The 14,359-nt window shown below is 45.9% G+C and overlaps 1 protein-coding gene across 5 annotated transcripts in view; it reads right to left on the bottom strand.

Moving 5' to 3' along the window:
- Positions 1 to 14,359, bottom strand: part of dacha (dachshund a) — a 589,340-nt gene that overhangs the window by 147,540 nt on the left and 427,441 nt on the right. For 4 of the 5 annotated variants that reach the window (XM_072505220.1, XM_072505219.1, XM_072505218.1 and 1 more), the window contains one exon: positions 5,417 to 5,589. The exons of the other annotated variant lie outside the window; for it this stretch is intronic. In XM_072505220.1, coding sequence (XP_072361321.1) covers positions 5,417 to 5,589 — 173 coding nt within the window. The remainder of the gene's footprint in view (positions 1 to 5,416; positions 5,590 to 14,359) is intronic. 5 annotated transcript variants of the gene reach the window in all.

The raw sequence follows: 14,359 nt of genomic DNA on the forward strand, positions 1-14,359 counted from the left end.
AAAAAATGTCAAATGTGTTTATCCCAATTCATTTTCTCCAGTAAGAACTGCCAGAAAAGATGCATGAATATTGTATTGGTTTATACTGGTTAAACATTGCAATCCACTATAGAATGACAAATATTGTATCAGCAATGTCAGAAAGCACTTCATACAGTGAATTACTTTTGGACTTTAGCATCCATTCTATGCCAGCATTTCCCTGCAACAAAAAAAACAATGAAATAGATAATAGGCTGAAGTGTTTAATTTTATGATATTGAGAGGGGAATGTTTGGTCAGAACATTGCAAACTGTCTGCGCTAAATGGAATAGAGCTTTATTGTCCAACAACTGAATAGGAAGACTGGACTTTAATTTAATATCTCATCAGAAGGATATGATTGCCTGACTAAAGAAAATGGTATTCATTTCTCCCAGTAGGACTCTTAACGATGTAAAGGTTGTTATGCCAGCATTAGTACTGTCATGTGTAAAGGGCAGCTCACCCCTGATGATGATTGTGGATAAAAAGGTCACTTCCCATTGCAGATAGTGGTGGTTTTAGTTTTGTGTCCAACTATCATAGCAGCCAGTACCAATTGTGACAGGTTTATAAAGGTTAAGGTAGTGGCATTATCTTTGTGCTTCTAGCAATGGTGCTATTCTCCAGAAAGGCTTGCAACATTACTTCCTGCCTCTGCAGGAAATACTTTTTGTACTGCAAAATGTTCTTTCTGACTGCTGTTATTTGGTCTCCATGTCATATTCTCAGCAGATTGAAAGAAAATAAACAATTTCCCAGTATTAAAAATTGAAAGCTGTCAAATGCTATAGTCTGGTAATTACTCAGTAATGTTATCCAATGAATACTATCAATTACTCTGTTATTTCAATGTATGCCTGAACCCATTGCTTTACAAGAAGAAGCCATCTTTCTGTTCTGTTGCAATGTACATAGAGACAAAAAACAGGTGCTCATCCCACTTAAAAACTAAAGTTGTGGATTTTTTCCCTGAATTGCTGTACTCTCCCTGTTCACAGCCTCTCTATTGACATTTCTTTAACATAACTGCAATGGTGCAGTGGTAAAATTTGCACATTGGAATTTGTGGCCTCATGAAGACAAAGATGAAAAACTGGATGTTCTCTTGTGCCCCCTTCTGGCAACTTCAGAATGCCGGGAGCCAGTCACCTGTCAAGGAGGTCTGGTGGCACAGTGGTGGTGTCCCTACCTCTGGACCAGAAGCTCCGGGTTCAAGTCCAACACCAGGACTTGTTGACCCCACAAGGAACGTTCATAATTCTGTTCAATGGGCTGATAATGAAATCAGGAATGCTTCCACCATTTCCCCACTGTCCCCCAAAGGGTAAAAAAGTGTGTGAAGATGGACTTTTTAAAAAATCACTTGTCAGCTGTCCCCCTTCCCTGGTCATGTGCCCCCCCCCCCCCCCGCCCCTTCCTCCCACAACCACAAAGAACATTGGCCAAAAAGACCAAGGGGGAGAGAGAACAGAGCGGGCTCAGGTAGTAACTGCTTCCTAACAATTCTTTGAAAGGAATGGGCCGGGATTCTCCCCTACCCGTGGGGCGGGGGTTCCCGGCGGGATGGAGTGGCGTGAACGACTCTGGCGTCAGGCCGCCCCAAAGGTGCGGATTTCTCTGCGCCTTTAGGGGCCAAGCCCTCACCTTGAGGGGCTAGCCCCGCGCTGGAGTGGTTGGCGCGCCGCCAGCCTGCAGGAAAGGTCTTTGGTGCCACGCCAGCCGGGGCCGAAAGGACTTCGCGCGAAGTCCGCGCATGCGCGGGAGCATCAGCGGCTGCTGATATCATCCCTGCGCATGCGCGGGGGGGGGTCTCTTCCGCGTCAGCCATGGTGAAGACTGTGGCCGAGGCGGAGGGAGAAGAGTGCCCCCACGGCACAGGCCCGCCCGCGGATTGGTGGGCCCCGATCGCGGGCCAGGCCACCGTGGGGGCACCCCCGGGGCCAGATCACCCAGCGCCCCCCTCCAGGACCCCGGAGCCTGCCCGCACCGCCTAGTCCCGCTGGGAAGGGAGGTGGTTCGATCCTCGCTGGCGGGACAGGCATTCCAGCAGCGGGACTTCGGCCCATCGCGGACCGGAGAATCGCCGGGAGGGGGCTCGCCGACTGGCGCGGCATGATTTCTGCCCCCGCCATATATCCAGTGCCGGATAATTCAGCAACCAGCGGGGGCGGGATTCACGCCAGCCCCCGGCGATTCTCCGACCCGGCGGGGGGGGGGGGGGGGGGTGGGGGTCGAAGAATCCCGCCCCAGATCACTGCAGATTCTTGAAACAATTCTACCACAACATATGCAATAGATTGATGACACAACAGCATCATCCTCTGTGCGGAAAATGAACCTTTAGTCGTGAGAACTATAAGCCATAAGATTTTTGATTTCGAAATTTAAGAACCCAATTCTTTTTTTCCCAATTAAGGGGCAATTTAGCATGGCCAATTCGCCTACCCTGCACATCTTTGGGTTATGGGGGGAGACCCATGCTGACATGGGGTGAATGTACGAACTCCACATGGACAGTGACCCGAGGCCGGGATCGAACCTGGGTTTTCAGTGCCATGAGGCAGCAGTGCTAACCACTGCACCACCGTGCCACCAAGCTATAAGAGCTAACAATTGCAACTGCAACCCTACTCAGCCGGATGCACACCATAATGAACTGCAATGGTTCCGAACCTTTAATGTTCTAGAGTTCAATAACTAACGTTCAATTAGGTTATGGCTTTTATTCTCGATGGATAATTAGCCCAGCAGTTCATTTAGAAAGATGAATCGCCATGGAGAAAGTTTTTTTAAAAATTCTAATCAATAGCAAAAAATAATTATTGACTTCACTCAGTAAATTTGGCAATAGAATTTTCCTGCATCCTCTGCTCAGAAATGTTTTGGTCTGTAAGTGCGAGTTGGTGATGGTATGGTAAGGGCAACAGGGTGTCTGGGAGCTTGGTGATTGATGAGAATGAGAAACAGACCAAGGAAAAACTAGGAAGAAAGATCAGAGTGGGTGAATTCAATGGTACATCAGGTACAGTGAGGGGAGGAAAGGGAAAACAGAGATAAAGGATACAAAAAGAAAAGGAAATAACATTTTGATATTTTTAAAATCTCCAACAGCAATTTGCTGCATGAAAGAATGAGGCTTCACACTTTTTAGTTGTTCACTCTCTGGGCCAGAGAGGTTGATAGGAAATCATTAACTATTAACCCAACATCAAAAGGGTACTTATGCTTCTAATTACTAGCCTTCACTTTCTGTGGGAAGTTGAATGGGTAATTAATGTGGAAATGTAGCAACTTCATGAAATGTGCAAGGATTTCAAGGGAAAAATGCCATTTTTGCAATGTTAATGGCAGAACAATGCAAATTGTCCAGCAACTTATGGCAAGCCACACTTCATTACCAATTGCATTCATCATTATTTTTTCAGCAAATTCCAGTCCAGTAACTCTTTCTTAAAAACAAACTGCCCACTCAATATTCAGCAACTTAATTAAGAAAACAATGAAGAAAAGGCTGAGGGGAAATCGTCAATATATAATGAGTTATTTACAAATAAAAATGAATGCATCTTTGAGCAATAACTTCAATGTAACCAAACTTCACTTCTATGGAAACTGGCCATTTTTGACTGCCCGAACCTGGCACTATTTTGTAGATGTGTTGACCACGGATTAACCACACACACACCTGGAATAGTTTGAACAGTTTGGTCCCCTTATCTAAGGAAAGATATACTGACATTGGAGGAAACCCAGGGAAGGTTCACTAGCTTGATACCAGGATTTTTTTATGAGAGGCTGAGTAGGTTGGGCTTGTACTCATTGGAGTTTAGAAGAATGAAAAGCAACCTTATTAAGACATATCGGATTCTCAGGGGCTTGACAGTGTATATGCTGAGAGGTTGATCCCCTTGTGGAAGAGTCTAGGACCAGAGGGCATGATCTCAGACTAAGGGGTCTCCCATTTAAAACAGAGATGAGGAGGAATTTCTTCTCTCAGAGGGTAGTGAACCAGTAGAATTCTTTAGCACAGTGAGCTGTAGAGGGTGGGTCATTAAATATGTTCAAGGCAGAGATGGACAGATTTTTTAATCAGTAAGGGAATCAATGGTTATGGCAATAAGGCAGGAAAGTGGATCATATCAGTCATGATCTCATTGAATGGGGAGCAGACTCGATGGGCCGCATGGCCTACTTCTGCTCCTATATCTTATGGTCTTACACCTTTAAACAACTTTATCCACAAACTTGTATATCGACACTTGTCATAGTCTTGGGGGCTTGAAATTGACTTCTCCAAGCTGGGAAATCCCAATAATCTCAGTTAGGTAATGTCATACCTTTACTGATATCAACCTCCTGGACCAGTGCGAACGTATGCTTTACTTCAAGGAGCCACGCCAACTCATGAGCAGACATCCTACATTGTTATATCAGAACTGCGATGGGAGTACTTGAAAGGACAGGATATTTAATCATTAAACTGAAGATTCCAAGAAAAATGTTCCTCTTTTTAAAATTATCCAGGAGGCTGGGCATACGTACTGGAAGTCCCCCTAGATTTTCCTTCTTTTAAGGAATGACCTCTTATGTCCCAGCGCAATGATATTTTCCCACTTTGCCTCAAAATAGTAGTTCACCCATTTCTAGACCCGAAGGGGAGGAAATTGCAGAGCAAGGATGCGCTCTTGCACACCTCCTTGTGGGTCAGTTACAGAATAACATGTTCAGATGTGTTATTATCCATCTCAAATGAGGGAAGGTATATTAAATGATGAAGAGAACAAGAGGTAGGGAAGCAAAAATTCCAAAGTGGGTTGTGGTGAAGTGAAAGCAGCAGTTGAAATTAAGAAATAAAGAATCTTTTAGCTATCAGCCATTTGACGCTAACACTATCTATCCTTCCTACCCCACTCCCGCTGTCCCCATGCACCCGACCATTAATGAGGATAAAACAAGAACATAATAACTCAAATCTAACTGCACCATGTAATATACAGTACTGGTTCAGTATAGATAAGGGAACTGAAAAATGACTGTTGTTCTTGATTGCTCCTTTCGGAAAAGCCCAACAGTTTTTTGTTATATATCAGGCTTATGTGTGTGGTCAGTTCTCTGTACCCTGGATTTAAATTCAAGTTTACAGACCGCACATTTCAGGTCAGCGTACAGTACAATTGATTTGTGATGTATTCTATTATTTGGCAACTTAACCTTGAGCCTTAAGGTTTTGCACACCCATCATTCTCAAGTAATAAGTCAGGCCACATTTGGATGTGCAATAGCCTTTAGAAAAATAAAATTGTTCATCAGTTTTGTGATTGATTATGAATGAAAACAAAATCCTGATTACCAATTATTTCCACACAGAGATTACAATGTTTTCAGGCTTACCTTAATAACAGAAGCTCCTGCTCGGGAAAGGGGACTGTGCATTTGGGCTGCCACTGCCATGTTAGCTATGGTGCTGAGGTGACTCATCTGGCTCATTGTCATGGTAACCGATGCAGGAGGTAGGCTGACAGGGATGAGGGGGTGGGGCATCATCATGAATGGCAACTCTAATCCTTTTATATAGAAAAAAAAGGTTGTATGCATTAATGTCTTTCTTTTCTGCTTTACTGTGACCATCATTCTATCTCTGATTTAACACTTTGTGGTTATTTTAAAGTGAAAGTATCTATAACAACTCTTAAATATTTGACAAAAAGGTTGAGACACATTTTAATGTTTTATAGTTGTGGAGCAATTTATTAGCTAAGTCGTACCTGTGGACATTTGTTCTACTTGGTTGACTTCTAACTGGCATCTCAATAAATGGAGGATCCAATGATTCCTTAAAACCTGACAACCCCCTTCAGCAGATATTTCACCCACCCAGGAGGCCAATATTGATCAGGAGTATACATTTTTTTGTTACCTTCATTTTACATACCTGGACCCTAATGAGCAAACAATTTTGTGTGAGCAATTTCCACGGCGAACATATAAATAAGTGCGTAATCCCTGGCACCACTTTCATGGCAGTACAACTAATATTGCCACTGAAGATGAAGTTGCACGTAACAATAACAAAATTTCAGATAACAGTTATGACTGTTGATATCAGCAATGAAATTCTGGGATCTCTTCCTTAAGCGCTCATGCTTTTCTTTGCTATTCCTGGCATAATGCAATGCTTAACTCCCACATTGTAATGGTTCTGTTACTTTCAAGCAAACCTTAAATTGAGGCCAGGTTAGAAAAAAGGGAAAGGTTTCTTGCGATGGTGCTGTAAATAGTTTAAAGGTACTAACAATGTCCCTTTAAAAATAGTTTTTTTGTTTTTTTGTAATGTTTATTACAGTTAAAAGACAACCAACCACAGAGTACATGTACTTTAGACACCTAGAACTATGTCCAATGGATGATGCAGGTCATTTTCATTCCTGGTGAATCAGCTCGATTTTTAACCTGGGGTGGATTTGGAAACAATGATTCATAAGTTCTGAATTTTGAAACGTAACAATTTTTAAAAAATAATTTTATTCAAAACTTTATGGCAATATAAGATGGATGCCTCAGGTTAACCTATATAAATGATCTGCAAGCAGGGACAGAGTGCAACATAGCAAAATTTGCGGATCATACTAAAATAGCGACTAGGGGCTTTTCACAGTAACTTCATTTGAAGCCTACTTGTGACAATAAGCGGTTTTCATTTCATTTCAATAGGTGGGAAAGCAGGCAGTGAAGAGGAGATAAAGATTTTACAAACGGATATAGATAGGTTAGGAGATTGGGCCAATATTTGGCAGATAGAGTTTAATGTAGATAAGTGTGAGGTTATCCATTTTAGCTGAAAAAATAGAAAGGCAAATGATTATCTAAATGGAAAGCAGATATAAAATGCTTCTGGGCAGAGGGATCTGGATGTCTTTGTTCATGAATCACAGAAAGATCGGTATGCAGGTACAGCATGTATTTAAAAAGGCAAATGGAGTATGAGTGATTATTGCAAAAGGACTGGAGTATAAAAGTAGAGAAGTGTTGTAATTGTATAGAGTGTTTGCAAAACCACATCTGGAGAATTATGTCCAGTTTTGGTCTCCTTATTTGAGGAAGAATGTGGTGGCATTGGGGGCAGTTCAGAGGAGATCCACCAGATTGATTCCAGGGATGAAAACATTGATGAATGAGGAGAGATTAAAATCTTGGGTCTATACTTGCTGGAGTTTAGAAGGATGAGAGGGAATCTGATTGAGGCATATAAGATACTAAAAGGGATTGATAAAGTAAACATAGACCAGATGTTTCCCATTGTAGGGCAATCTAGAATGAGAGGTCACAGATATAGATTGCGTGCCAGTAGATTTAGAACTGAGATGAGGTGGAACTACTTCACACAGGGCGTGGTAAATTTGTGTAATACCCATAGTGCAGTGGAATCTGAGTCATTAAATAGTTTAAAGAAGGAGATAGATATATTTTTGATTTTAAAAATGGCTTAAAGGGATGAGGGGAACAGGTAAGGAGATGAATTTCAGAGTAGGATGAAATCAATGACCAATCAATGATCTGATTGAATGGTGGAGCAGGCTCAAAGGGCTGAATTTCGTACTTCTGCTCCTAATTCCTATGTTCCAAAATAAAAAGAACACAGTCAAGAGTTAGGAACACACGGCATGGTAGCACAGTGGTTAATACTGTTGCTTCACAGCGCCAGGGTCCCAGGTTCGATACCCGGCTTGAGTCACTGGCTGTGCAGAGTCTGCACGTTCTCCCTATGTCTGCGTGGGTTTCCTCTGGGTGCTCCAGTTTCCTCCCACAAGTCCCGAAGGATTTGAGTACTATGATCTTTTATGTTTGGTCATTCTTTGTATTTATATTTTTGTGCAAGGTGTTCATAAAATGGGGGCGGACACGTTGTTATGTTTATGGGGGTTTGCTGGTTTTATCAGGGTGAATATGGGGGTTATTTAGTGCATTGCTTGAACTGTTTGAGGGAGGGAATTTGGGTATGGTTCTCGGTTTCCTTGCTATAATGCTTGGTATTAAAGTTGGGTATGGGTTGAGGGGCTGTTTATTGATCCATTGTGTCAAGGACTTGGGGGTGAATTCTTCACCTCCCCAGCCGCTTGTTCCTCGGCAGTGCGCCATTGGCGGCATCGGGCTTCTTTGTTGCCATTGCCGGACAATTGTCTTTCCTATTGTGGCCACCCCACACCGCCGGGAAACTCACGACAGGGGTGCGCTACCAGTGGAACGGAGAATCCCGTCAGCGGAGAATTCACCCCATTGATTTTTACCCCAGGTGGGGATCACTTTGCCAACAGGTTTGCTAGTTAATGGGGGAAAAGTGGGGGAGATGGCTGCGGCTGGTTACGTATGGGGAGGGAGGATCTTTTATTTCCTAAGGTAACAAGCTTCGGGTTTTTTAATGCCTGTTTTGCTGGAGATTGGGGAAGGGTTTTTTTTGGTTCTCACTGGGATGCTTGTCTGGTGTGCGGGTGGGGTGGGGCCGAGTAGTGGGATGGAGAGGAGTTTGGGAGGGAGGGGTGGTTGGTGATGGTGCAGGATCTATTGTTTTTGAACTGACTTGATGAGGGTGACGGTGGTCATCTTGGTGAGCCTGGAGCTGGCACAGGTCGGGGCCCTGCCAGATTGACTCACGAGAGGAATATAGCTGACCCTGGGATGTGGGGGAGGGGGTGGTCAGAGGCCCCATGTCCGGTTGGATACATGGAATGTGAGGAGGGTAAATGGATCAATTAAAAGGTCACGGATAATTGCTCATCTGAAAAGTTTGAAGACTGATGTGGTTTTTCTGCAGGAGATCCATTTGAGAATTAGGGATCAGAGAATCCCCACAGTGCAGAAGGGGGCCATTTAGCCCATCGAGTCTGCACTGGCCCTTGGAAAGGTCACCCTATTTAAGCACATGCCTCCACCCTGTCCCCATAACACAGTAACCCCACCTAACCTTTTGAACGCTGAGAGGCACTGTAGCATGGCCAATCCAACTAACCTGCATTCCTTTGGACTGTGGGAGGAAACCGGAGCACCCGAAGGAAACACATTCCGACACGGGGAGAAAGTGCAAACTCCACATAGACAGTCACCCGATTCCGGAAATGAACATGGGTCCCAGGAGCAGTGAGGGGGAAGTGCTAACCACTGTGCCACCATCAAACTAGTGTGGAAAGGATGGGTGGGACAACTGTTTCATTCAAATTTTGATGTTAAGACATGGGGGACCGCGATGTTGATTAACAAGGGGGTGGCTTTTTCTGCAGTTGACATTATGGTGGACTCAGGAGGGTGTCAGAATGTTACAATTTTTGGATGGATTGACCTTCCTGGAGGTGGAACGGGAAAGAAGACAGGAGCTGGAGGCACCAATTGGACAGGAGGAGATCTTGAACTGCATTCATTTAATACAGGCGGGTAAAGCACTGGATCCGGATAGATTCGCTGTCGAGCTTCATGTTCTGCTGGTTCCACTTCTGTTGGATATGTTCAACAATTCTCTGTCCCGGGGGGTGTTGCCAGCCACACTGGTGCAAGCATCGGTCTCCTTGATCTTGAAAAAGGACAAGGATCCCACGGGGTGTGGGCCGTACCGACCTGTTTCTCTGACGCTAAGCTCTTGGTTAAGGGTTGGCAACTTGATTGGAGCCCTGCCTGCTAGGGGTGATTTCGGAGGAGCAGACAGGGTTTGGTAGCTGTTGGCCAACATTAGGAGACTCTTGAATATGGTGCTGTCGCCCTCCTCAATTATTTCGATGGATGCGGAAAATGTTTTTGATCGGATTGAGTGAAGGTACCTTCATGAGATTATGGGGTGATCTGGTTTTGGGCCCAAATTTATATCTTGGGTTAGGCTTTTGTATAGTTGCCCCACAGCGAGTGTCTGTGCCAATGCCCTGAGCTCAGAGTACTTTAAGCTGAACTGGGGTACGAGGCAGGGGTGCCCACTATCCCCATTATGTTTGCCTTAGGAATTGAGTTTAGATCATCTTCTAAATGGAAGAGGATAGAGCAAAGTGCGATTGGGTTGTCCCTATATGTGGACGATTTGTTGTTATATATTACGGACCCTCTTTCTAATCTGGGGAAAACAATGGAGGGGTTCAGAAAGTTTGATTTCTTGTCAGGATATAAGCTAAACCTGGGCAAGAGTGAATCTATTCTGGTGAACCTTCCTGAGGAAGCTACCATTTCGTTCGGTCAGGACTAGTTTCCGGTATCTGGGAATTCAAAGGGACTGGTTTAGCACAGGGCTAAATCAATGGCTTTTAATGCAGACCAGGGCAGGCCAGCAGCACGGTTCAATTCCCGTACCAGCCTCCCCGAACAGGCGCCGGAATGTGGCGACAAGGGGCTTTTCACAGTAACTTCATTTGAAGCCTACTTGTGACAACAAGCAATTTTCATTTCATTTTCGTTTTATTCGGGTGGATACAGACTATAAACATGAATATTCTCCCAAGGTTTTTGATTCTATTCTAGTGTCGCCCAGTCTTTCTTTCTAAGGTTTGCTTTGATAGGGTCATTAAGTTAATATCTACATCTGTTTGGGAGGGTAAGATTCCTTGGGTTTATAGGAAATTTGCAAAGGGATAGACAGTCGGGGGGTTGACACTACATAATCGGATGTGTTATTACTGAGCAACAAACATTGATCAGGTACGGGGATGGTTTAAGAATCCGGGCTCTCTGAGGGCGGATGGAAGAGGCTTTGTGCATAGGTTCAACACTGAGGGTTCTTCTTACCACTCCTCTCCCGTTCTCCCCAGTAAGATTCACATTGATCCCAGTGGTAATAGCCTCTTTGAGAATTGGGGATCAATTCAGGTGGCATATTCAATTAAGCTCTATGTCGCTGTTGACGCCGATTTGTGGGAACCATAGTTTTGTACCGTCTGGTCTAGATTCAACGTTCAGGGCATGGGAGAGGGAGGGGTTGAAGAGATTTAGGGATGTGTTTTTGGAGGGTACCTTTGCTGGGCTAGAAGAGAGTTTAGAGAAGTTCCAGCTCCTGAGAGGGAATGTATTTAGATATTTCAGGTGTGGTATTTTGTACGTAAGAAGCTTCCTTCGCTTCCCCTGGTGCCATCGCCTCTGCTTATGGATAGGGTCCTGTCCTTGGATGAGCTAGGGGAAGGAAGGATCGCAGATAGTTATGGGCAAATGTTGGCGACGGAGCAGGTTTCGTTGAAAGAAGTAAAGAGGAAGTGGGGGGGGGGGGGGGGGGGGGTGGGGGGCGGGTTGGGCCTGGTCTTTGATGGGGGGAGATGTGGAATGAGGCTCTTCATAGGGTCAACTCCGCCTCCTCGTGTGCAAAGTTACGTTTGATGCAATTCAAGGTGATGCTTAGGGTACACTTGACCAGGGCGCGTACGAGTGGGTTCTTCTCAGGTGTGAGCAGTGTTCCAGGGGGCTGGCAAACCACACGCACATGTTTTGGTCCTGCCAAAAGCTTGATGATTTTTGGGTTTCCTTTTTTGAAACAAAGTCAGGGATTCTGGGTGTTAAAGTGGAGCCGTGTCCGATGGTGGGCATTTTTGGAGTGTCGGACTTGCCTGCTCTGCAAGAAGGGAAGCAGGCAAATGTCTTGGCCTTCACCTCTCTAGTAGCTCAGTGGCAAGTCTTACTCAGTGGAGGTCCGTGGCAGGCGCAGGGGAGGGGGTTTCCTCCGCCTCCGCCATAGTGAAGACCATGGCGAAGACGGAAGAAAAAGAGTAACCCCACGGCGCAGGCCTGCCGCCGATCGATGGGCCCCGATTGTGGGCCAGGCCACCGTGAGGGCACCTCCCTGGGGCCAGATCGCCCCGCGCCCCCCCCCCCCCACAAGACCCCGGAGCCCGCCCGCGCCGCCTTGTCCCGCCGTTCAAAAGGTGGTTAATCCACGCTGGCTGGACAGGCATTCCAGCAGCGGGACTTCGGCCCATTGCGGGCCAGAGAATCGGCGGGGGTGGGCCCGCCGACCGGCGCGATTCCCGCCCCCGCCGATCGGCCCGGCGCGATTCCCGCCCCCGCCGAATCTCTGGTGGCGGAGACTGCAGGGGCGGGATTCACGCCATCCCCCGGCGATTCTCCAACACGGCGGGGGTCGGAGAATCCCGCCCCTGGTGTTTAAGAAGGAGATCCTGAAGCTTATCAACTTGGGACACGACCAGAACATATGGGGCTGATTGCCGCCCCCCCCCACCCAACCCCACCCGCCCCCGAGTACTCTGCTCACAGCTGTCATCCATCCCTGAAAAAAATATACTCATCCTCGCCTTGGTCAGATGAGCCCTGTGCACCACCTTGAACTGGATCAAACTGAGCTGAGCACAGGAGGACTATCTGTTAAGAGCCTCACTCCATACCACCTCATCCAAATTAGGAACCAATTCACCCTCACATTTTGTCTTCACCTCATCCAACAAGGTCGAATCTGCTGATAGGATCAGGCCATAGATACCCAAAGTGCTACCCCAACAGACCCGGCTAAAGATAAAATCCTCTTCAACAAGAAAGAGGGTGGTGTCAAGGGAAATGAAGGAATAGTCTTCCGCAAAAAATCACAAATCTGGAAATATCAAACAAATTAGTCCCAAGGAGTTGAAATTTTACCAATAGCTCCTCAAAGCTGGCAAACCGTCCCTCCATGGACAATTCCTCAAACCTTTCCAGACCCTTCCCCTCCCATGACCTAAATGTCAAGTCAAAACTCATCGGCACAAAGAGATGATTACCACAGTTAGGGACCAACAATGACATAGAACTAAATTTAAATTGTTGTCTGGATTACTTCCAGCTCCTCAACGTGGACACCACCTTCAAATTCAAATAAAATCTCGCAGAATGGAACGGAAGTGAGGCAGTTTCTAAGACACCCAAACTAGAGCCCTAACAACCCCCCCCCCCCCCCCCCCCCCATTTGTCCCCATATGGTACTTGGAACCTTAAGTCACCCAGCGCTTTCTCAGTATTGGCACCCAATAATAAAATAACAAATTGGGTAAAGCTAAACTATATGACTGTCTATCCTTCTGGAGAAATTCCTTACAGACCCTTGGGGTTTTGCCTGCCCCAATAAAAGAGGATATTAATTTTGTCGTGTTGGGTGTTCCGATACACAAACGAACCAACACGGTTGTAGATGGTAGAACAGTTTTATTATTCTGTACAATAATAACTATTAACTTCTGGCTGTGGTTCGTACTTCACCAGCTAACCTGTGGACCCAGCCCTAGCACTATCTTAGTGAGGCAGTCAGCACATGGTGTATGTCTGAGTGGCACGCTGTGAGCTCTGTGCTCTGAGCTATCTCCTGGTGCTCTCACTGGTGATTGGCTGTGATGTTGTGTGTGTGTGTTGGTTGGTCCATCTACCTGTCCATCAGTGTGTGTGTGATTGCACCATGATATGTTAATATGGATATCATGACAAATTTGTTAACTCTATCAAAAAAGGATTTAGGGAGAAAAGTGGAGAGACACTGAAAAATAAATAAATTTTAATAGTCTGAACCCTGGCCGCCAAGGACAGGGGGAGGTTATCCCACTTTTGCAACTCAGATTTGACCCCATTCACCAGACTAGCGTAATTTAATTTATGAAGCGAGGCCCAATCATAGGCCATCCGGATACCCAGATAACAAAAGCTAGATTTGGCAAGGCGAAACGGTAACATCCCCAGATTGGCTCCACTCCCCAGGGGATTAACTGGGACGTATTCGCTCTTATCCAGATTCAATTTATACACAGAGAAGGAGCCAAAACACAAAGTTTTTTCATTATCACATTCACAGTGGAGTCTGGGTCCGTAATAGAAAGCAGATCATCTGTGTACAAGGACACCTTATTGCTCCTTCCCTCCCTGACTTATCCCCTTCAAACTGTCAAAAGATCTCTGCGCTATGGCCAATGATTCAGTCGCTACAGCAAATAGAAGCAGAGATCGTGGCCATTCCTGTCTCGTACCCCTGTTCAACAAAAAAAACCCACAGAGCTCAAGGCATTAGTGCAGACACTAAAAGTAAACTATCCCAAGATATGGGGCGGGATTCTCCAATAATGGGGCTATGTCCCCACTCCAGCGTGAAAACACGGGCGAATCACTCTGGACTTTCCTGAAGAAAGTCCAGAGTGATTCTCCGACCTGGAGGGGGCTAGCAGGGCCCCGGAGCAGTCTTTGCAGCTCTGGCTGCCGATACAGGGCACTGCCCTTCCAGTTGGGGGGTCCGCGAATGCGCACAGCGGCGGCCTGTGTCGGACGCCACGCGCAGCATGGCGGACCCACACTGCGGACCTGCACCAAGATGATAGGACCCCCCGAGATCGCGCGCGCCCGCGGATCGGTGGC

This window comes from Scyliorhinus torazame, chromosome 5, assembly GCF_047496885.1.
Source record: "Scyliorhinus torazame isolate Kashiwa2021f chromosome 5, sScyTor2.1, whole genome shotgun sequence".
In the NCBI taxonomy this organism is placed as follows: Eukaryota; Metazoa; Chordata; class Chondrichthyes; order Carcharhiniformes; family Scyliorhinidae; genus Scyliorhinus; species Scyliorhinus torazame.